Source organism: Tiliqua scincoides, chromosome 7, assembly GCF_035046505.1.
Source record: "Tiliqua scincoides isolate rTilSci1 chromosome 7, rTilSci1.hap2, whole genome shotgun sequence".
NCBI lineage: Eukaryota > Metazoa > Chordata > Lepidosauria > Squamata > Scincidae > Tiliqua > Tiliqua scincoides.
Window position 1 is genome coordinate 6,371,624 of NC_089827.1, and position 25,307 is coordinate 6,396,930.

General features: G+C 41.4%; 1 protein-coding gene across 2 annotated transcripts in view; it reads left to right on the forward strand.

Annotated features, from left to right (window-relative positions):
- TAFA5 (TAFA chemokine like family member 5) overlaps positions 1 to 25,307 on the forward strand; it is a 297,491-nt gene that overhangs the window by 213,523 nt on the left and 58,661 nt on the right. For both annotated transcript variants that reach the window (XM_066634315.1, XM_066634316.1), the window contains exon 3: positions 20,517 to 20,644. In XM_066634315.1, the coding sequence (XP_066490412.1) occupies positions 20,517 to 20,644 (128 nt within the window). The remainder of the gene's footprint in view (positions 1 to 20,516; positions 20,645 to 25,307) is intronic.

The following is a 25,307-nucleotide window of genomic DNA, read 5'->3' on the forward strand; positions in this document are numbered from 1 at the left end:
TCAAGTGGCACACACCAGTACCAACAATGTGTCAAGTGTCAATACCATAAAGAAGTGGTTCCCAAATGTTTTCGACTGGCAGCTACCTTGACCTACCTGGCCACTGCCAGTGTCTCCTTTTTGGGCCTCAATCCTATACCTTGTATGGGGCAGTGCGTTTTTCATGAGGATTCCGCTGCTCCCCAGGGAGCCACAGTCATAAAGCGAAATCTAAATAATCAGTCTTCTATGTGCGTGTTTATGGTCTTCCCCATAAGTATGGATTGCCGGGTTTCCTTTTCACTCTTGGAAGGAGCTGGATAAAATCTATAAGAACATGCGTATCCTGAATCATTTAAAAACCTCGTGTGCTATGCAACAACAAAGCATTTTGTATTGGTATGCTGAAGGCCTGACATAATGAGTTGCCGTGAAAAACAACTGCAGCATGTTGCTGTTTCTGCCCAGACGGAGAGAAAGAAATGGAGAAGTGCTAAATAGCTGTGGCAAGTGTCCTTGAGGTCTTTTCAGTAATCAAGTGTGTTGCTTGGGTGTGTTAGTGGAGAAAATTCAGAATATACATCATTAACCCTCATCATCTGTCTAACCACAGAACTCACTTGAGCATACAGAAAGGCTTCAGCTGGCTCATTGTAAGCAGGGACAATTTTTATTACCCCCCTCCCATCACAAGGCACCCATGTGCCTCAGAAATTCATTTTGCTGTCAAACAGCATGTGCAAGTGAAGTCCTATTTTCTTGCAAAGATTACCGCAAATGGATATAGATTAAGGTCTGCTTTCTGTGAAGAAGAAAATTAATCTAAACTGGATTAAAGCTATACGTTGCTTTCATTCTGTAGAGGTGCTTCACTGATTTGTTAAATAATGGATTATTTGATATACTGTAGTGGGACTGATGTAGGTCACTTTCATCTGTGCTGGCTTTAGACTCTGGAGGAGAGAGGGGGAAAAACTTGACGTTCAGTTTCCTAAACAGCTGGTAAAAAGTACCGGATAAACAAAGCTTACTGGATTTCTTATATTTTGGTTATTTTAAAATGTTTAACATACATGACATAACATGATGGGGACCAGAGAAACAACTTCTGGGGGCCACAACTGACCACAAGCCTTATGTTTGTTACCTCTGTTCTAGAGCAGTGATTCTCACACATTTAGCACCGGGACCCACTTTTTAGAATGAGAATCTGTCGGGACCCACCGGAAGTGATGTCATGTCCGGAAGTGACATCATCAAACAGGAAAATTTTTAACTATCCTAGACTGCAATCCTACCCACACTTAGCCAAGAGTAAGTCCCATTGGCTGTCATTGTTAAAAGAATATACATAGTAGCTTGTTAAAAGTACAGGTCTGGAACATTTCCCCAAATGCTGTCACATGCCATGGTAGCATCGAGTTTAATATATTAAAAATAAAATATTGAAATGAATGCGGACCCACATGAAATTGGCTCGTGACCCACCTAGTGGGTTCAGACCCACAGTTTGAGAAACACTGATCTAGAGGATATGAAACAGAGGTGACTGAATGATCACCTCTTTCTCTAAAGGTGGTGGTGGTGGTTGTTACTATGAATATGTTGTTTTTGTGTTTGTAGTAGTTTGCACTGCCCAAAAGGGAAAAGCTTTACTCACCTTTTCTTAAACAGTTTGTTGTCAGAATTATCTCTAAATCAGAATAGGGAAAAGGACACAATGGGAAAGGAAGTGGGATGCATTGATAGTAATGGTTATTTGTGTCCTTTTGCCATTATTTGATTTTTTTAAAAACACTGTACAAAATTTCAAAGCAAATGAAAAAAAGCTGTAACTCTTAAAGCTTTTCTGCTTATTTTCTTCTATTTGTGAATGCCGCTTCAATGGATTGTTTTGTTTTATAATTATAGCTATTGTCAGAGTAATGTTTTAATGTCAACTTTATCGCAATAAACATTGGCACATCGTTTACTTAAGATATCATTGATAGAATCAGACAGATTTTTTGACCAGACTTTTGTAACTCATGAAAGAGGAGTATATTGGATTATATATAAATGGTATGTAATTGTGATTTGCAAACATTGGTACACTTGCCTGAAAATACATTCTTCAGGCAATACATACGTTGACACTTGCCTGAAAATACATTTTTACTCCATTTTAATGAATTGATGTGAAACCCAAGCAAGACACACTGTGCCTATTTTTTTTTCCTGAAACTTCTGCTGTTGTGTTTATTGTGTCAATGTGTTAAAGATATTTGGCAAAGGTACCAGATTTTATGAATTTTTTTCTCTCTCTCTGACACATCCACACATGTGCACACATGAATTTAATACATTTGTAGCTTTATGAAAGTTCAGCTGAAGTTTGAGCAAGAATCCTTTTGGATAGTTCTGAACCAACTATGTTGCCTGATTTGTGTTTTTGAAGTAGATTCATATCCATTAAAACTCACAGACCCCACACACACACACACACACACACACACACACACACACACACACACACACACCCCAGTTCAATCTGGCGTCTCTGCTGCCAAAACATGCAGTCCGGCATATAATGCGCTTTCTGATTGCTGCAAATTTGACAACACTGAAGAGCGAGCTGGTCACTGATGGAAGCAGCGAGCAGCTACAACAGACCAACAATGCCTCCCACCTCAGGTAAGAGGCTGATCTCACTGGTGCAAGCCCATGTTGACCCATGAACATGGAGTGGGCCCTGGAAGGAAGATTTTTTTTGTCTCCAAGTTCTCTTGGGAGTTCAATTTGCATTGCCAGTTACTCCATCTCACTGCATTGTGTTGTGAACTTGCATTGGGTGTGAACTTCCAAAAGAGCTCTTGAGTCATCAAGCCCAGTTCTTCTTACGTAGACAGTGGATTCAATTACATCATGCCCAGTGCCGTCATATAACATTGACACACATAATAATAATAATAACTAGGTATTTATATACCGCCTTTCAGATTACTCCTTTGAATTTATTCAAGGTGGTTTACATGGGCAGGCGTTTCTAAATCCCTCAAGGGGATTTTTACAATCATAGAGGTTCTCTCTTTCAAGAACCAACCACATTTCTGAATGGGTCTTCCTGGTTTGGTCTCACTTCTGGCCTCCGGTTCTCCCACGCAGGCTGACAAGCAGCTCCATCTCTCACATGGAGGGCAGCCAAGACGCTTCTTGCTCCATCTCTCACATGGAGGGCAGCCAAGACGCTTCTTGCTCCATCTCTCACATGGAGGGCAGCCAAGACGCTTCTTGCAGGTGGAATCACTCAGCTGGGCTTGTTAGCTGCTTCAAGGTCTCGCCATTCTCAGCCGTTCAGGGAGCTGCCGGTGTTCTCAAACTGCCGTCTTTCTGATGTTATCTTCGGGCTAATGGAGGCTCTACTCTCTAGATCAGACCTCCTGCCCGATATATAATTCAGATATACAGGTAGAGTGGAAAGGGGGATAAATCCATTGCAGATGGCCATGTGTTACTTCACTGATATTAGAAAGGAAGTGAGACTCTCTGCTGAAAGAAATGGTGTGAAATTAAGTTATAACACATTTGCTTAAAAGAGTCTATTGTTAATTGCTATTGTGAGGTTTCCACTTAGATTGAATTTTCTGAAGGCAGGAAATATTTATTTATCACATTTTTATACTACCCTTCCTCTAAAGAACTCAGGGCAGTGTACAAGGCTGCTGCCCTCCTTTTTTCCTCCCAACAACCCTGTGAGGTAGGTGAGGCTGAGTGAAAGTGACCAAGGTCAACCAGGAAGCTTCATGGCTGAGGGGAGATTTGAAATTGGATCTTCCAGGTCTGAGTCCGCCTCCCAAACCACTACACCACCCCTGGCTCTAGACATTGGCTCATCTGAACAAAAGAATCCAGAAAGCCTAAGCTTTCCTAACCTAAGCTAAGGCAGAGAATTGGGATAGATTGTGGCTGCAATGCTATGCACACGTTCCTAGGAGTAAGCATCACTGAACACAGTGGAATTGTCTTCTGAGTAGACATGTGTAGGATTGCACTGTGTATGTGTGGGGATGTTATTTTTCACCTCTCATGCCATGGGTCCTACAGAAGGATAAATCAGCAGTCAGCTGGTACCTCAAGGCTAAGGTGAGCACTGGCTGATTTTTTTTCTGTGTCCTTCCAAACCTTTAATGTCAAAAACCGCCACTGTGACAGTCCGCAGCTGGAGACAACCCACACTAGTTGCATACTGAAAGAAAAACCTGTTTGCCAGTGCACTATGACAATTGCTTGGGTGTTGTTTTTCACCAGGCTTGCCACTGGTGACAGCTCACCACTTAAAGGGATGACTTCAGAGTCACCTCTTCAGAAAACAGCAAGGGTAAGGACATTCTTTGCTGGGTTTGAATAAACTCTAGCTAAGATATTAAATTGGGATTTAGTAGTTTGCTGACTAGCAGCCCAATCTCTTGCATGTCTACGCAGAAGTAAGTTCAATGCCAGTCAGTTTGGCTTTGTCCCAGGTAAGTGTGCATAGGGTTGCAGCCGCTGGAGCTGTTAGTTTAAGTTCATTATTAATTAAGTGTCCTGTGCCTGTACTTTTTTTTTTTGTTGTTCAGCAACTTATTATTATTGCTAGTCCTTGTGACATTTTAATAGATTATGGGCTTTTTTTTTTTTTTAATTAGTAAGCCTTCTTAAGGACCTTATGGTCAAAGTGGGATGAAAATACGATAGCTATCAAATATGTTATAAAAAAAGCATGTCTGTTGGAACTACCTTCACAACACTTTAGAATCTACAGTATGTTTAGAGCAGCGATTTTCAACCAGTGTGACACGTGGCACGTTGGTGTGCCGTGAATAGTTCACAGGTGTGCTGCGGGAGTTTGGGGAAATGTCATTTATTAATAGGGCCATTGGGGAATGTGATCCCCATGCCAGCAACACTGTGTTCCTTGTCAATTGTCGAAAAACTGTTGGTGTGTCTTGACAATTTTTACACCATGTCAGCGTGCCATGAGATGAAAAAGATTGAAAACTGCTGGTTTTGAGGGTGTGCACATGTCACAGAGAACAGGTGAGTGCACACCTAAAGCTGCCCTGCTCATGAGCTCAGCTGAACAACCAGCCATGCACCCATTAAATGTTTGTCTTGTGTTAGGCTGCTTTTTATTTTTATTTATTTATTTATTTTTAATTAACACACACAGACATACAAACATATAACATACATTTAGGAGTGCTAAATACCATATACCATTACTCATTAATCATACTATATCTCCTAATCTACTACTCATCTACTTCTGCCTCTTATTAGTTTATCCATTTATTTATATAATATATACTAAATTTTCCCTAATACCCTGTACTGTATTTTCTAAATTTTCACTTTCTATCAAACATAAACTTACTTCAATTACTCATTAATATCAAAACAAAATAATCTAATTACCAAAGTATAACAACATATAAAACAATTCTTCCATCTACTGCTAACTCTTCTACTCATTTATGTATTTCTTATGTCAATAGATTTTTCCTAATTCCCTATAATACCTTTTCTAAATATTCACTTTTTATCATCACAACTAGTTCAATTATTAATATCAAATAATAATCTAATTTCCAAATTCTGCTATATTACCATATACCATATATGTATACCATATACCATATATGTATACCATATACCATATATACTACATATACTACATATACTACCATATATACTACTGCTATAATACCATAGTCTTTCAAGACTGAAGGTTGCCAACAATTTCCAAATTATAATAAAACCAACCATCTCTTATAATATGTTCTTTACTAATTCTCCAATCTGATTACATTTTTTTCTTTAACATAATATCCACCTATAAAACAATTCATCCACATGCTAACATTTCCAGCTATTTTTTCTAATTCATTCTAATTCATATATATCAATTTCGTATATATTTATTTTTAAGTAAATTTAAACCAGTTATTAACTAAATAAAATCCTCCAATTTTCTTTAACTCTCAGGTTTCTTTTTCTTTCTTTCTTTCCATTTTTTCTCCTGAGATATCTTTAATAATTTATCTCCATAACAGAATCCAATAAGCCCACGCTTTCTTGTATAAGGTATGTTCATTCTTCCAATTAACTGGGTTGTGTTTTCTTCTTCTTGTTCCAACAGATTTTGTATTTTGTGCACCCATGTTCCTCTGTCCGTCTTCTCTATTTCAATCTCCGTCAGTGTCCCCTCTAGATCCTGTTGATATTCCACTCTTCTAATTTCTGTATCCACTCTTCTGATGATGTTTTCATCCTTCACCATCATCTTTTCCGCTTTCTCCTTCTGTTTATCTTCTGTCTTCTTCACATCTTCCAGTTGCTCCTTGCACACATCTATCTGTTGAGAGAGAGAGTCTTTAAACTGGCCTGAATCTGCAAGGACCAACTCAACTGCTGTCTTCTCATTGTGAGCAATTTTTCCAAATTTTGGGGGATCATTTGAGTCCAAATATCTGGAACAGGCTCCATCTTGCAATTTCTCTCTAATCCACAAGATGTTCACAGCGTATTATTTTTCTTACTTCCACCACATTTTTTGAATTTTTCTTACAGGTCACAATGTGATTAATGGAGAAAAACAAAATGAAAGAAACAGTCTCAAGCAGACAAAACTCTTTCAAGTCTAATAAAAATTATGTCCACACATAATTCTGGATTTTAGTCCACACAGCAAATTATATTTATAATTATAATCCACGACCGATTTATTCCACTACAAAGATAAAGAGCACTTTCAACATCCTTAAAAAGTTTGTCATTAACGCCTTCAGTGTATCCAGAGCTTTTAGCCAAATCAGTCAATCAAAGCCGGGGATAATATTAACACATACTTATCTTAAATTTCCAACTTAAACTTTACGCTTCATGCTTTTTCTTCCATACGGTATCTTAGCACAGAGTCAGCAGCTTGATTGCAGACACTGCACCAGTACTGTCCCTGACGATTAGGTTTCCGAGAAGAAAGCCCCCCCACCTCTGGTCAGGCTTTCAAAATCTCTGGTACCTGCACTGTGGAAAGATCTTATCTCTCCTGATAAAGATCTTCAGATCCTCTTCAGACCTGCAGTTTTTTGGGGGAAAACAGATTCTCAGGAGCCCCTGGAGACATGTCTGTTCATCCACTGTTGACTCCTCCTCCTCTATACCGTCTTGTGTTAGGCTCAAAGGAGTCTACATGCTGCTGACATTTAATTTTAATTTTAATTAATTTTGATTTGTTTTAATTTTCAGCATTGTTTTGTTGTAATTTTTGTTAGCTTCCTTAAGGTTTAAAGGGTGGTATATCAGTATACAAATGGGTGAAAAGTGGGATGTACACTGGACACTTGGAATGAAATATTGTCTAGAAAGGTAAGTATTATATAGATCTTCGCTAATATCCTGGCATTCTAGAGGTGTAAACACCTTTGCCTCAGATCCCAAAAGGTACCTGGCTCTGAAAATGGAAGTATCTGATCCCCTTTAGATTGGTGGGATTCTGATCTATGGCCTTTGAGTTTCTACAGTATTATGCACTGTTTTGAACTATGGTGGGTGTTTATAATCCCTGTGCTGGAAAAATTTCTACATAGTTTAATTACATTAATTCATTGTGGTGCAATCCCTTGAGCTTCAACAAAGCAGGGATTGGATGCAGAGGAAAAAAAGCTCCTTTAAGCACATTTCATGTGTATTCTCAAAGTAGTGATTACTGAAAGGTAGTGATGCATTTTCTGCAGTTGGTATATTCCTGCTGTTTAAATGCCTGCCGATTTTGCTTTGTCAGCATTCTTTTCAGTAGTGGTAACTGGAAGCAAGGGACAAGAATGACTCAAAAGTAGTAGCCTTTAATTGATTATGGTTTGTTTCAAAGGGCTTTTGCATCTTAAAAAGAACTTTGCTCCCCTCACCCCCACCCAAGGTGATCTTTTAGATTATCTCAGTATATCTGGAAGGAAGCAGAGAGAATAAAATAGATGATGGTCCATGGTTGTAAAGAAGGCCTGTGTTCCTTGGCTCTGCTTATGCTATGTATAATGTGAATGCTGCACTTGATTTGTTGGGGCAGCTTAGTCATTCATGGATGCATCAGCCCTGAAGCTGTGTTATGAACAGGAGTGAGTGAGTGAGAGTTGATTCCACAAAGGAATGGGTTCTCTGAACTCCCTACAATTCCCTACAATTCTAGGATGCTGTAAAATATGTACAGTGGAAAAATATACAAGAAAAACCTGTAAGTTTATACCCCTTCTAACTGGGCAAAGAGGCACTTGTTCAAGTGCTGCTGCTCTTACATTTAACAGGGGAAGAGTAACTGTGCCTCTTCACCCCAGTACAGTATCTTTTTCAGTGGCTGTTTGCTCCTGGATGTTGCTTCTGTGGCTTTTAAGACTGTGAGCCCTCTTGGGACTGGGAACCATTTACAGGCAGTGCCCACCCGCCTCAGGATGCGGTGCACACCCCATTGGCATGGCTTATTCTGTAAAGTGCCATGTAAGTTGATCTATCTCAGTTAAGTATTCAAAGAGCTTCACACATATTATCTCAGCACCCTCGTAAAGTAGAACATAAGAACAGCCCCACTGGATCAGGCCATAGGCCCATCTAGTCCAGCTTCCTGTATCTCACAGCGGCCCACCAAATGCCCCAGGGAGCACACCAGATAACAAGAGACCTGGTGCCCTCCCTTGCATCTGGCATTCTGACATAACCCATTTCTAAAATCAGGAGGTTGCGCATACACATCATGGCTTGTATCCTGTAATAGATTTTTCCTCCAGAAACTTGTCCAATCCCCTTTTAAAGGCATCCAGGCCAGACGCCATCACCACATCCTGTGGCAAGGAGTTCCACAGACCAACCACACGCTGAGTAAAGAAATATTTTCTTTTGTCTGTCCTAACCCGCCCAACACTCAATTTTAGTGGATGTCCCCTGGTTCTGGTGTTAAGTGAGAGTGTAAAGAGCATCTCCCTATCCACTCTGCCCATCCCCTGCATAATTTTGTATGTCTCAATCATGTCCTCCCTCAGGCATCTCTTTTCTAGGCTGAAGATGCCCAAACGCCGTAGCCTTTCCTCATAAGGAAGGTGCCCCAGCCCCGTAATCATCTTAGTCGCTCTCTTTTGCACCTTTTCCATTTCCACTATGTCTTTTTTGAGATGCGGCGACCAGAACTGGACACAATACTCCAGGTGTGGCCTTACCATCGATTTGTACAACAGCATTATAATATTAGCCATTTTGTTCTCAATACCCTTCCTAATGATCCCAAGCATAGAATTGGCCTTCTTCACTGCCACCACACATTGGGTCGACATTTTCATCGACCTGTCCACCACCCCAAGATCTCTCTCCTGATCTGTCACAGACAGCTCAGAACCCATCAGCCTATATCTAAAGTTTTGATTTTTTGCCCCAATGTGCATGACTTTACACTTACTGACATTGAAGTGCATCTGCCATTTTGCTGCCCATTCTGCCAGTCTGGAGAGATCCTTCTGGAGCTCTTCACAATCACTTCTGGTCTTCACCACTCGGAAAAGTTTGGTGTCGTCCGCAAACTTTGCAACCTCACTGCTTACCCCTGTCTCCAGGTCATTTATGAAGAGATTGAAAAGCACCAGTCCCAGGACAGATCCTTGGGGCACACCGCTTTTCACTTCTCTCCATTGTGAAAATTGCCCCTTGACACCCACTCTCTGTTTCCTGGCCTTCAACCAGTTCTCCTTTATTATTAGCTACATATGACAGTTGGATGGATGCTGAATCAAGGAGAAGTGTGGCTTACTTAAGGTGACCTACTGAGTTTATGACTCAGTTGAGATCTGAACTGGTAACTTTGTATGTCATCTCCTTGGGCATTATGCTGCAATAGCTCTCAATAATATAATTATCTCTAATCAGCTTAAAAACTGCTTCACAGCCTCTTGCAAGAGAGTAGCCCTTTTGTGCTTTCCTAGAGGCATTGCACAAAACATTGCTATTGATTTCAGTTCCCTGTTTTAAAGTAATTACAACCATAATATATTGCTTGAATTGTTTGTGGCTTTCAGAAATAAGTGCTTTAGTTAAAGCATAAGTTTCCGGATGACCACAAAATCTGATTTGTTATGCACTATTATGTGAGATAGAACCATAATGGTTTCTCTTAGCCTCGGTGTTCGTTAATGTAGTAATTTCTAAAGGTTTTCTCCATGGACAAAACAACACATTCAAATACAGGTTGAGTATCCCTTATCCAAAGTGCTTGGGACCAGAATGTATTTTGGATTTCAGATGTTGGGATATTTGCACATACACAATGAAATACCTTGGGGTTGGAACCCATGCCTAAACATGAAATTAGTTTATATTTCATATGCACCTCATACACATAGTTTGAGGGTATTTTTTTTCCCCTTGGGGATGCTGAATAAACTGTTGTGTGTCTATGTTTTGACTGAGACCCATCATATGCGGTCAGGTGTGGAATCTTCCACTTCATGTTAGTGCTCAAAAAGTTTTGGATTTTAGAGGATTTTGCATTTTTGAACAAGGGATACTCAACCTGTACTACTTTATACCTTAAAATATTTGTTCACGAGCAAGTGCAGTTAGGAGCCACATGTTTGAACTGGAAGCTTTGGTTCATTTTCCATAGCTGATTTTTTTTTTCTTTTAAGCACACTCAATTCTTCCTTTGTAGAGCCGCTGCGGTCACAGGGTGAAATAACAGGATCTTTTCCATTAACATGGAGTGAAATGATAACATGAAGAAAATTGGAAGAAGAGCAGAAAAAAAGAACTTATAATGCAGCTTACTCTCTTGCTCAGTGGCATAGCTAGAGAGGGTGCAAAGCACTAAGTGTTGCAGACGGCCCCTCCCCTACAGAGCCGTTCCAGGCAAAAAGAACAAAACAGAGGCAATGCTCCGTTGAGAATTTTGGTCTTCTCCCAGTTTTCTTCAATTTTCAAAACACCTCCATTTTGCTCTTGCAGCCTGGAATGACTCCAAAGGGGGGGCTGTTTGCATGCCGCATTGGGGCTCCCTGCAAGACTTAGGGCGCAATCCTAACCCGCGCTGGAGCAGGCAGGTCAGGAGGCTTGCACTGCATCCAACGTGGGATTGCAGCGAGCAGTGGCTCAGCCATGGGCAAGGGGAAGCTCTTGGGTAAGGGCTGCACGCCCCTATGGGTCTCCTCGGACCTGCACCTCCTCTGGAGGTGGCGCAAGTCCGAGGAGAGCGGAGCAACTTGAAGCCTCTCCGCTCGCCCCAGGAACAGGGGTTGGGATCCGGCATAACCGCCAGGTCCCAGCCCCGCCCGTGGCTCCCCATGCGCCCGCCCCCGGGCCTGCCCAGTAACGCCCCCTCCCCACGCCTACCTATGCTGCTTATGTTGGCACGCTCACGCCGACACAAGCGGCGGCGCAGGAGCTGCAGCGGAGGCTTCTGCCTCCGTCCGCGCGTTGGCGCATCTGTATGCACTGACGCAGCTCCCGCCTAAGGAGGCGCAAACGTGCTTTACGGCACATTTGCGACCCTCCAGGGCCACCTATACCGGCATAACTGCCGGTTACGATTGCGCCCTTAATGCTTTGCACCCCCTGTAGCTACACCACTGCTTTTGCTAATTGCAACTCTTCCTGTTTGGGTTGTCTGATTTCAGTGGCAAAGAAAGATAGATAAGCAAGTGTCACCAATGCACTTGCTTTGGTCTGCCTAGAGGGGCAGCCAGTTGGCAAAGCAATACAAAAGTCAGTTCCCTCTTTTATTTATTTATTTGCTCGCTATAGCAGTCTGCAAAACTGTGCACTTTTGGCCTAAGAATGCCAGCAAAGGGAGTTTGGTTTAGCAGAGTTCTATCAAATGACCATTGCTAAGGTAAGCAGTGAAAAGAACTGATTAGTAACTAATTTTGGAATAAGGCATGAATGTTTAAGTATTGAACCTGATAAATTAGTAAAATCAGGCACAAACAAATGAGAGACTTCATAGTAAAAAATTCTAATTTATTTTTGTTTTGAAATCTGTCACAAACCCGTTATCATTACTGTTTTTGCAAAGAAAAATAAGTTTGTAAACACGCTTGCCTTTCTTTCTCATTTGCTTTACATATTCATAAAGAATAATTATAATTTAAAGCAGTGGTTCCCAAACTGCATTGTGGCACCCCAGGGTGCTGTAGCAGGGATGCCAGCTCTCCCAGGTGCTGCCATCTTGGGCCATGCCAAGATTGCATGTGATATTGCACAGTCTTGGGGTTATGGTGGCAGCACCACCATAACACCACTACTGTGAAAGAATCCCTGCGGCACTAAGGGCTCAGGGTAAGTTTGGGAACCGATGGTTTGAGATGATTCAGCATTTTGTTTATGTTCTGTGAAATATAAAGATGTGTTGTATTTTTAGGACAGACAATCAGAAAACACACACAAGAACCGCACTGTGTGTTTCACATTTAATTAAGTCCCTTTTGTAACCAGCACTGCAATGTGCAAGACTTTAGCTGTCACTCAAGAAACTTCTTATGCGTATCTATCGGGTTGGATGCATGTCTAACAAAACGTATGAGTGACAGAGAAGTTCTTGGATTCACAGGGTACCCATGTGCATCAGTGTTTAACTGCTGGTTCAGCACTTGGATTTTAGTAATCAACTTATTAACCAAGCAGTAAGAAAAGGAAAAAGAAAATATTATTTGTTCACATTTGACTGCTTGTCATTTAAATATCAAAATATGTATATCTATGTAAATATAAATTTTATACAGTTGTTTACACTGTATGTTTTGCATACAGTTGGTATGTTTTAATTTTCTCCAATATCTATTTAAATAAATATTTATTAATTTAAAATTTTTCTACCGTTTCTTTCTCTTTGCTGAGAGAGAGAGAGAGAGAGAGAGAGAGAGATTACTCTCCCAACTTATTTAAACATTAAACAAGGGTGTCTTTGCCCAGCTTTGGCTAATGTGTGAGCTTAGGCCGTACCTGCCACAGTCGGATCTGGCCACGATGGTCCATGTCACGGTGATATCAAAATTAGACTACTTTAATGTGCTCTTTATGGGGCTACCCTTGAAGACTGTCTGAAGGTTGCCATAGCTGGTCATCTGAGAGCACCCTTTTGGATGTGCTGTCATTGGGAGAGATTAGGGAGATGGTGGCCAGAAATTGAGCCTTCTCAGCAGTTCAACTACTGTTTTGAGTTGAGAGCAGCACCCTCATTAGAAGATGTCCTGATTTCAAAAAGCCTTTGGAACCCAGTAGGGCAGTGGTTCTCACACATTTAGCACCCACTTTTTAGACCCACTTTAAAACCTATTTGGTAGGCCGCTGTGAGATATAGGAAGCTGGACTAGATAGGCCTATGACCTGATCCAGTGGAGCTGTTCTTATTTTCTTAATAAGTTTTTATATACATTATCATTGTATTTTTTTAAAATGTACAGTATATATATTTTTAATATATTGTGAGCTGCCTTGGGTGCCCTTTGGGAAGCAAGGTAGGATAAAAATTGAATAAATGAATAAACTGGAGCATGAATAAGGTTTGCCACTTAGAGCAGGACCATATGTCCGGTGAGATTCCAGAGAAAGAGGTGAGCCTGCAGGATATAAGTAATAAAAAGCTGGACAGAAGGAGTGAGAAGTGTCACGAATAAGACTTGCAGTGGGCTTATAAATGGAGCTTGCTCCTCAAACTAACAGAGAGTAATGAGATGGCTGGCTAAGTAATTGGACTGCTGATTCTGGAGCCATTAGTGTCTGATTAGAGCCAGTGTTCCCCTCCATTCCTAATACCTGGGACAAGAATGTCAGGCGCTGGGCAGCTGCCTGGAGCGAGGGCCAGAGAGCTGCAATAATGATAAATATCAGACGGACAGTGGCATTTAAGAAGCACGCAGTCTTCAATCACCCACTTTGTGATATTTAGTACTTAACCTTTCTTTTCCTCTTATGACTATGTATTTTTCCTTTTCCTTCTACCTCTGCATTTGGTTCTCCTGCCCCCATTGGCTCTCTGGCATATTCAGCATCCTGGCCACAAAGTGAAACATCCTAAAAACCTGATCCCTGTAGTGGTTTCTTGTCGCATGCCAGAAATCAGTTTAAATTTTACTTTGCTTCCAGTACGCTAATTGAATACAGCAGAGCAGAACAACAGGGAACAGAGAGGGAGGACTGTGAGTCCTGACAAAGATTTCTCTCTAGAGGCAAGCATTCAATTAACACCCCTTGTTAGACAGCAAAAGCTAAGCACCCTGAAGCTACCTGACTCTTATTTGTTCTTTTCCTAAACAAACAAACTAGGATTTCCACAGTTTGGGAAATAATCTCTTTATCGTTTTAAAATGTCACATCAGCATTGTGGCCTCGACTCAGTGTTTTAAATGAAAGGCAACTATACATTCTTCTTTCTTGCTTTCACCTTGTTGCCCAGGCCAGCAGATAGGCTGAAAGTGGCTCAGCTCGGGGCAAGGGAAATTGCATTCCTGTACCCCAGACAGCAGCTCCAATGAAGCTACTTGAATCTGCACCACCTAAAGAGGTGGCGCAAATCCAAGCTGCACCGGGCTATCTGGGAACAGGAATAGGATCCAGCATGTCTGCCAGATCCTCTCCCTGTCCCCCTTGCCCACTGCCCATCTGCCCACTGCCTGCCCTCCCCCACCTTGAAACAACTCCTTCCAGCCCTCCCCATGCCCCCCTGACCCCCCACCCTGGCGTAACTTTTGTGCTGGTCAAGCAGGGCTCACGCCGGCCTCCCTCCTCTCCAAGTGATACAAAAGTGCTTTACAGCACTTTCACCACACCATTCGGCCGGCGCGAGGGTTTCCTTCCCCAGGATTGTGCCCTTACAGTTTGTCCAGAGTCTTTTTTTATGTATGATAATGTGCTTTGGGATGATCCTAGAGCAGGGGTCTCTAAACTTTTCAGCTGAAGGGTCGCATCAAATATCTGGCACCGGGTCAAGGGCCAGAATAAAAAAATTAAATATAAAATTTAAATAAATACATTAGAGATGGAACTTGGATGAATGAATAAATGAATGGGCTCATATGTCCAGGACTTCTCCAGGCACGAACAGAGCCCAAGAACTAAAGCACACACTTAAATGGACCCTCATTCCACCACCCCACAAGCACAACTCTGGTTGTGTTGGTCAGCTGGGCCAGATGCTGTCAGGGGATCAGAGGCTGACCGCGGGCCGGACAGAGGCTCGCTGCAGGCTGCATCTGGCCCCAGGGCTGGGGTTTGGAGACCCCTGTCCTAGATCATTGTTTCTCAAACAGTGGGTCAGTGTAGCTCAAACGGTGGGTCACTAGGTGGGTCATGAGCCAATTTCAGGTGGGTAGCATAGCACGAAGCTTGGCTTGGTGGAACTCCTTGCCACAGGATGTGGTGATGGCGTCTGGCCTGGATGCCTTTAAAAAGGGATTGTACAAATTTCTGGAGAAAAGCTCCATCACAGGTTACAAGCCATGATGGGTATGTGCAACCTCCTGATTTTAGTGTATAATGCTTTATTTATTTATTACAGATACAGGTAAGGAAAATTGGATAGACTTAGGGCTAGGACTGCATAGGTTACACACGAGGGTGGTGGCCATCGATTACAACAAACATTAATCCAAACGAAATTAATAATCAATACAAAAATTATCATATTCTTTAACCCAACTGGTTAATACTTTAACACTCCATATTTTTCCTCTAACCTTATCTATCCCCTCATAAAAAAACACTTCAAACTTTTACTTATACACTCTTCTTACCACTAAACTAGTCTCTAAAATAAAATCTTTCTTATCTGATTCTTAATTTCTAATATGACATCTAAAAAAGAAGTCTCCGATTACCATGGTATTACCTCCTTCAATATCTCTTATAACATGTTATACATCATTTTCCATAACTATCCAATCAAAAAAGGCTTCAAATTTTTTACTTATAGACTCTTCTTACCACTAAACTAACCTCTAAAATACAATATCTTATCTGATTCTTAATTTCTAATATCACATCTAAAAACAAATATCTCCAATTACAATAATATTATACATCGCTTATCCACCACATATTTATTAACCCAAAATACAGGTTTAATAGTTTCTCCAAAATAAATTGACATCTATAATTTATTTTATCTACCTTCTTTTTTTATAAAATAACCCTTTTATTTGTCTTAATACCACTATATTTTACACAATACTTTTATTCCAAAATTGCAGTTCCATCTAATTTATTTCATATATTTACCACTTTAATTTTCATGATACTTATATTCCAAATTCCCTTTTCATCCACTTTAGTTTAATCTAATTAATAAAATATTCATCTTAATACCACTTAATTTCCGCAATATTTATATTTCAAATTTACATTTGCATCTATTTTAATTTAATATATTCAAAAAAAAAAATTCTATTTATTATTCAACCATTTCGCCCTTCTTCTTATTGTTTACTTTGTACTCTATCTTATTGGTGTTCCCTCTTAGTCCTCCTACTGGTTCTTCCACTTCTTCTTTTTCTTCTTTTTCTTCTTAAGTCCCCCCCTCTGTTTTTCTTTCTTCTTTTTCATTCTGTTATTCTTGAATTCAATCCATAAATTCTTCCTCTTCTTGAGACAGCTTGCTCTCTGAACATTTCGTCTTTTTTCTTCCTTAAGATTCCCAGTTATTATGACAGTTGCTTCTTCCATCTCGTGTCCCATTTCAAAATACTCCACTTCTTTAACTTCACCTGACATCTGATCCATTCTTTTTTCTTCTCTATTGTTTATAATCTGTTCCCGTGAGTTTACAAGGGAGGAGCTTATTTGCCCAATTTGTTCAGAGAGTTCTCTGACTTGTTGCTCCATTTCTCTTCTAAAATCCATCAGAAAGTCAACCAACAAGGCCTGGCTTTCATGATCATCTTTTAGATTTTCAAAAACCATTTTTATCAACACCAACTCGAGCCACTTCCTGCAGGGCTACTTTCTAATTTTGTATCCAGGGCTACTTTCCAAATTTTTATATCCAAAAAAAATCAATCAAATCCACAGTCAAATTAGGTTAGTATGCCTTTAAATAACCAAAAAAAGGGGAAAAAAATTCAAGCCTCTTGCTGAGAAACCGAAACCAGCAGTGTCCAGGCTTAAATAAAGGCTTTTTGCTGGGAAAATGAAGGTAGACTTTATTTCCTTCATTGAAGATTACTTATTTATTTCCCTTCGGTACATACCATTAAAAAAAAAAAAATCTTGTACTTACTCCAGCAGGGGAAATACCAATTCACCTATTCCCCCCCGGGTGGCTAACGGCCAGCGTGAATAATCTTGAATTATCTCCTCCTCCTCCAGACTTCTTACTTACAGTTCTCAGTAAAACTTTTTAACGAGTCAAGTTCACTCACTCTTAATAGCTTTTTTCGCTGCAATGTTGTTGTATCTAGGCCGTGGGAGGACGGGTTTTCAGCTCTCCGAGCTTCTCAAAGATGTCGCCTGGGATAGATATGCTTCAGCACAGAGCAAAACAGAGAGAAATCCTTGAAATTGCCTGTTTCTAAGGACCCCCCCCCCCCGTTCAAGCTCTCAGCTCTTCGTACCGTCTTCCTGGCACCGAAGCGTGCCTTAGTTGTTTAGGCACATGAAAACATATCTATTTCGCAGTCTCTTCGGAAACCCCCAAAGTTCACTGCAACTTTGCTGAAAGTTAGCTCCGCCCCCCAACCTCCTGATTTTAGAAATGGGCTACGTCAGAATGCCAGATGCAAGGGAGGGCACCAGGATGCAGGTCTCTTGTTGTCTTGTGTGCTCCCTGGGGCATTTGGTGGGCCACTGTGAGATATAGGAAGCCACTGTGAGATACAGGACTCAGTGGGCCTATGGCCCAATCCAGCAGGGCTGTTCTTATGGCTACCATTTAACATACAGAGCTGAAAATACAAAGTACAGAGTTTTGGACAGGGCAGGCTCCCAGTGAGAGAGAGAGAGGCATATTGCTTTGCCCTGAATCAGTGGAAAGATGGGACAATGGAAAGGGGGGAGGGCTATGTGGTTGGAGGAGGATCCTACTTTGACTTCCAAGCTGGAATTGTTTGAATTCTGAGCTATTTTGCATACACGGCATGAACACACTGTGTACTGGGACCTATAGCTAATCACAGCATTGGTTTGAAGTCTAAGGGCGCAATTCTAACCCCTTATGTCAGTACTTTCCTGCACTGGCATGGCAGTGCCAATGGGACGTGTGCTGCATCCTGCAGTTGGGTGTCACTCACAGAGGCCTCCTCCAAGTAAGGGAATGTTTGTTCCCTTACCTCAGAGCTGCATTGTCCTTATGTCAATGCTGGAAAGCACTGACATAAGGAGTTAGGATTGCACCCTAAATTGATGGTGTCACTTCCAGCCATGACATCACTTCCAGGTTAATGACATCACTTCCAGTGGGTCCTTACATATTGTCATTCTAAAAAAGTGGGTCCCAGTGCTAAAGAGTTTGAGAACCCAGATGATCACCTGAAATCCTAGAGAAAGAAAGTCATATGATATCTTCCAGTAAAGGATTTATATTAGCTAGGTAGCAGTCAGCTTGAGATCTTGGTATTTTTAACTAGAAGACTAGCTTGTATAAATGAAGGTGTTGTCAGCTGGGTTCAGGGTCAGACATATTTAGGCCACTTGCAAAAGAAGCTCTCCATCTTTTTCACAGTAGCTGTTTTGGTATCTGGTAGAAACAGGGCAGTTCAGCCATTCATTCATTTTGGTCTCTCAATCAGGGAATTTACATTGTTCATCACTACTGAAAAATCAACTACCAGTTCCAGTCCTCTGTTTTATAATTACCAATCAGGAAGAACTGCTGTATATTGAAAACCAAAGTTACAACACAGTAAATATGCCCTTTTACTGACTCTTAGCATAGATTAACTGTAAGTAATTGAGACAGTGTTTAGCTCTTCCTAAATAAGCTGCTTTTTTCTCCTTGATCAGAAAGACGGACCTCCTAAAAGATTTCTTAGGTTTGTTGGGTTTCTTTATCACAAACAAGAATTCCTTAAAATTTTTAATTATGTGCGCCTGTTTTAATTATTGTTTTTAATTGCTATTTTTGTATTTTTAATTGTTGTGAGCCGCCTTGTGTGGACATCCCGCGACTCCCCTTTGAGTTCCTCACAGTTTGAATAACACTGGCCTACTGGGTCATTGGCCGTGGCTCCCCATTAGGGCTACAATCCTATACAGTGCGTAAGGTGGTAGGTTTCTCACAAGGATTCTGCAGTTCCCCTGGCTGGTTTCTGCAGCTCCCCAGGGAGCCACAGCTCACAGTTTGTGAACCACTGCCTTAAACATTAATTCATATATCAGTTATATTTTTACAGAGCCATTTCTTCTATGGTAGGTACAAATATGTATTCATAAGAATACCAAAGAATACCAAAGTTGTGGTTTGAATACTTTGTATGAAGTTATTGTTACTTTGTAAAAGCTTCATCTCTGCACATTTGAAATAGTGTAAATAAGTGTATAAATAAATACACATAAATAAGTGTATTTAGGGTATTTAGGCAAAGGAGATTTGGACACTCTTTTGCTGCAGTAATACTTATTTAGCCTTTTTGACTTTTACCTCTACCTACAAACTGACTTCTTTCGTATTTTGAATGTCTTTTGTGTTTGTACTGTTCTGTAGAGTCAGCAACTTTATCCCCTCAGTTGTATTTCAACTGCAGAGTTATAACCGCACAAGTTCTCTAATGGTTATAATCTTGAATCACAGATGGGGAGGGAAAGAGAAAAAAAACACCCATTGCAGAGAAAAGCCCATAAATTCAGGGATTGCCTGCTTTGTTGTCACTTCCTTTAGTCCCCACCACCATCTTGGCCATACGTGCTCTGAAATTGGCCATGCGGTGGCACAGAAAACTACAGCAACAGACGTAAAGGGTACTTCAGAGTATTCAGTCTGTGAAGCAGCAAAAATGTTCTCTTCACAGTTATTTGCAAAGCAATAATTTGGGTGCAATTGTAAATGATTGTAAAAATCTCATTCCCCCCCCCCCCTTAGAACAAAATGGGTGCACCAACCTGAGCAAGATCCGGAAGATCCATTGCCATAGCGAACAAGTCTAGCACAGCAGGGAAACCCCATGAGAAAAAAGAAACACACCTTTGAGAAATCAATGCTCGTGGGCCACTATCTGCTCATCGGTTCTTTGACCTTGCTGGCGTTTTCCAAGGCAGTCTGGGAGGAGGTGACACCACCACACAGTGGTCCTTCCTACCTTGTTGCCAAGGGGCTGATCTTGTATGTTGGCTGCGCTATCCTTTCCTTCTTCCCCTTTGAAATGGTGACTGCTCTTTTGAACGACGCCCAGACCGTTTTATCTCCTGCTCTCTCAACAGCTCTGAAGTGGAGTGTTGTAAAACCGTTTATGCATTTTGCTGACTTGAGTTGTTGAAAGCTTATCAGAACATCTCATAGGAGCGGACAGGTAGCTGAAACGCTGATCTCTGTGTGATCTTTGTTTTCTCTCTCTTGTTTTCTGCAGCACGCATTATAAAAACAAAACAGTGGTGTGAAATGCTTCCATGTTTAGAGGGAGAAGGCTGTGATTTGCTAATCAATAAATCAGGCTGGACCTGTACGCAACCAGGCGGGCGGATAAAGACAACTACGGTAAGCGGTTGCCCTTCTTTCTATTCTTTGTTGCTGCACCTAGGCTGTACCTTCAAGGAGAAAAGCGATGAGGTATCACTGGAGATGGTGTGTGCATCCTTGTATAGTAAAAGTTTTGTTAACTGGCTTTTTCAAACAGACTCTTTCTGTGCTCCACCCTTTTCTGTGATGGCACCTGGATTATGGAATTCTTCTCTTCTTGTGTTTTGCCTTCCGGCTCCACTAGACCATTAGACATTTAATAATGGCATAATAATTTTTGTCTGGTTTCTCTGTAAGCCTTTTTGTTATAAGTAGGATTTTTTAAAAAAAATTTGCCGTGTTAATTATTGTTCATAATTACTTTTTAATGGTTTTATGGTTTACTTTTTACTTTATGGTTTACTTTATGGTTTTATGGTTTACTTTTTATGGTTTTTTATGGTTTTATGTGACTTTTTTTAAAAAAATTGATCATAAATCTCGGCACCATCTGCTGAAAAAGTGACAAAAAATTAATTTAAATATAAATAAATATTTCTGGGTAATTTAGGCCAATTTCTTTAAGAAAAGGAATGTTAAGGTTTGACTTTCAACTGTGCAGGGAGGTTGGCAGCCCTGCCCCATATCCAGCCTGAGTTTCAGGCTGCAAGCAGCTCAGACTGGGGCAAGGGGAATCACTTCCCCTTACCCCAGGGAGAGTCGCAGCAGCCCCAATGGGTCTACTTGGATCTGTGCCACTTCTTTAGGTGGCACAGATCCCCGCAGCCTGGAGATGCATCGTGCTGCCGGATCGTGGCCCCACCCTCTGCTCTCCCGCTGCCCACCCCCAGGTCTGCCTGCCACCCGCTCTCTCCCTGTCCTCCCCACGCCCCTCCAGACTTCCATGCCAGCCAAGCTCAGCCGGCGCAAGCTTACCCAGTTTCTGTGCTGCAGAGGTTGGATGCAGCTTCCATGGGCAGTGCACATCCTTGCGCTGGCCCAACAGACTCCAGAGTAGGTGCAAATGCATTTTATGGCATGCTTGCGTCCCTCTGGGCTGGCCAAGAGACCCAAGGAGCACTTAGGATTGCACTCTAAACTGCTTTAAAAAAAAATAATAACAGAGCAGCCAGAAAAATCCGCCCACCAAAGGAAAATGAATTTGATATGTATTTCCTTTGTTCCCAATTTGCTTATATCTGTATTTCTGGCTCCATGGCACGTTTTGTTCCTGAACAAACAAAGTTACATTTCTAATAGCATTTCTGAGAGGGCTGAATTACCACACCAATGAGGGAAGGAACTAGTGACCTCTGACTGTTTTGAAAAGGCAATGTGCTATGCTCTGTAAGAGTTTGGCTTCCTCTTCACCTCTACTTTTCCTTTTTCTAGTTTTGATTCTGCTACAGATTTTTCTTTCTTTCTCTCTCTCCTGCCCAAGCAAAACAAATTGTGCCTCACTGCAAATCGATCCTCTTACAGTGTATCTCTGATTAAACTGGTAGGATCTCCCTCTCCCAAGACGCCCGAAGAGGCCAGATTCTGAAATCTTTAGAGTTTAGTGAATAAACTCTTATGGTTTATTTTATTAGTTGTAGTTTAGTTTACTAGTTTATAGAATAAATTACTATCTATTCTGACAGTGTGTGTGTTTTTTTTTAATTTGTAATTTACTGCTGCTGTTTTTCACTTTTATCCTTCTATTGCCCTACTCTTTTAAATTGTGTTTGTTTTAAGTTGCCTTTGCTGTAAACCAGGGGTCTCCAAACATTTTGGCCAGAGGGCTGCATCAAATATCTGTCGTGGTGTGGAAGGCCGGGAAAAAATTTAAATATAAGGTTTAAATAAATAAATTAGAGATGGAACTTAGATGAGTGAATAAATGAATGAATGGGCTCATTCATTCAACCTCTCTGGCCCTCAGAACACCCTCCGGACACAATCAGAGCACAGTTCTGGTCATGTTCAGCTGAGTGGGCCAGAGGCTTTCAGAGGACAAGAGGTTGTCCATGGGCCGAAAAGAGGCTTGCAGTGGGCCGCATCTGGCCCCCGGGCCAGGATTTGCAGACCCCTGCTTTAAACCATTTTAGGCTGCAATCCTAACCACACTTTCCTGAGAGTAAGCCCCATTGAACAAAATAGAACTGAGTAGACCTGGTTAGGATTGTGCCCTTAGAGCAGCCATTTTCAACCACTGTGTACCATGAGTGGTCCACAGGTGCCACAGGAATTTGGGTGAAGGTCGTTTATTAATAGGGCTATTGGGAGATGTGAGCCCCCACTGGCAGCATGGTGTGCCTTGTCAATTGTCAAAAACCTGGTGGGGTGCCTTGACCATTTTAGTGCCTTGTCAGTGTGCCATGAGATGGAAAAGGTTGAAAATCACTACCTTAGAGTGTTAACTACTGCAGGTTGTTGTAAGAAGGTGGCATCTGTGGGTGCAGAAGAATAAGTGTTTGAAAATGAAGTAATGCATGTTAAAAAAAAAAAAAGGCATCTATCCACAGTACCTCCAGATCCTTGTGCTATGTTAGTGTACAAGATCCATCAACATCTCTGTGACTGTAGGGCATGTTGGTTTGTCCATGGTCCAAGCTTTGAAACTTCTAGATAAGGTTTGCAAAACTTGTGACCCACCAAGCCAAACAGCTACTGGCCTTCCCAGCTCTATCCCAAGCACTTGTTCTTGCTATCCCAAGATAACATCATAAACCGGATGTTTATTGATTGCCAAGTTGTGCAGGTTTTATTAGATCTGCCAAGATGGATTATGAGTAGTATGCCTTTTCAATGGATTTTCAGTTATATCTTGTGTTTATTTTTACATGCTTCAGTTCAGTCAGTGGTACAGACTGAGTATCCCTTATCAAAAAAATTCAGAGTCAGGAATGATGATGATGCCAAACAGCCATAGATTGTCTACATGGGTGTCTGGGATGGTGAAACCCTTGCTTTCCGATCTCGTCTGATCTTGGAAGCTAAGCAGGGTCAGGCCTGGTTAGTACTTGGATGGGAGACCGCCTGGGAATACCGGGTGCTGTAGGCTTATACCATAGTCTTTCAAGACTGAAGGTTGCCAGCCATCTCCATATACTGAACACTATCTCCCGATCTCGTCTGATCTCGGAAGCTAAGCAGGGTCAGGCCTGGTTAGTACTTGGATGGGAGACTGCTTCGGAATACCAGGTGCTTTAGGCTTACTCCATAGTCTTTCGAGACTGAAGGTTGCCAACCAATATACACAAACTTGTTTTGTGCACAGAATTGTTGAAAAATATTGTACAAAAAATACTTTCAGGCTATGTGTATAAGGTATATAAGAAATCTAAATGAATTTCATGTTTAGACTTTCTCATTATATTTGCACAAATGTTCCAAAATATGCAAAACCCCAAAACATGTCTGGTCCCAAGCTTTTCAGAGAAACTCAGCCTGTACTTTGAAGATAGGGCATAAAACCAGTAACAAACATGTTTTAGCCTAAGATTGTAATGCAGTGCTATTATTCAAATCTAAGTTGTTTGGTTATTTTATGAGCTTTATGCGGAGCAAATTTCCTGTGTACTATCAATCTTGGGGTAAAAGTGACCAAGAAGTATTATGTACTAGTTCTCTATCTCAGTATCTAATAACATGCTCTGGTTGTGGACATAATGTAGATAATATATTTGAGCCTCTCTTGTGCCTCATATGTTTGTGGAAGCTAGCATGAAACAGAAACACAATGTACATTTCAGCCAATATAGCATTTGCATTCTCATTAAAAATTTATGCCTTACATATGAAATACTTGGACTAAGATTTTTCTGCTTGTTTGATTTAGGTGGGCTAGTTAGGTAATCTAATTCTATGCAAATTTCTTAAAGGTCTTATATTGTTTTATGATTGTGTTTATGGAAGAACAATATCAGATTTCGGGACCAATCCTATCCAATTTTCCAGCACCGGTGTAGGCACAATGCAGCCTCAAGGAAACGGAACAAATGTTCTCATACCTTGAGGAGGCCTCTGTGACTGCCTCCCCACCACAGGATGCAGTGCATGCCCCATTTGCATGGCTGCACAGGCACTAGAAGATTGGATAGGATTGGGCCCTTAGAGTGCAATCTAAAGCACTAAATCGACTGGCACAAATCCTTTGTGCCACCCCAGGAGTGACACAAATATGGCATAAGGCACGTTTGCACCTCCTTGTAAGCCGTAGAGGCTGATGTGAGGATGCACACTGACCTCCCTGCACAGGATCCCAGCCTGTAAAGCAGCCATTTTCAACCACTGTGCCATGGCACACTGGTGTGCCGTGAGTGGTCCACAGGTGTGCCACAGGAATTTGGTGGAAGGTTATTTATTAATAGGGCCAACCTCTCTGGCCCCTGAACACCCTCCGGACACAATCAGAGCACAGTTCTGGTCATGTTCAGCTGAGTGGGCCAGAGGCTTTCAGGGGACAAGAGGTTGGCCGTGGACCGGAAAGAGGCTTGCAGCGTGCCACATCTTGCCCCGGGCCAGGGTTTGGAGACCCCTGCTTTAAACCATTTTAGGCTGCAATCCTAACCACACTTTCCTGAGAGTAAGCCCCATTGAACAAAATAGAACTGAGTAGACCTCGTTAGGATTGTGCCCTTAGAGCAGCCATTTTCAACCACTGTGCCGTGGCACACTGGTGTACCATGAGTGGTCCACAGGTGTGCCACAGGAATTT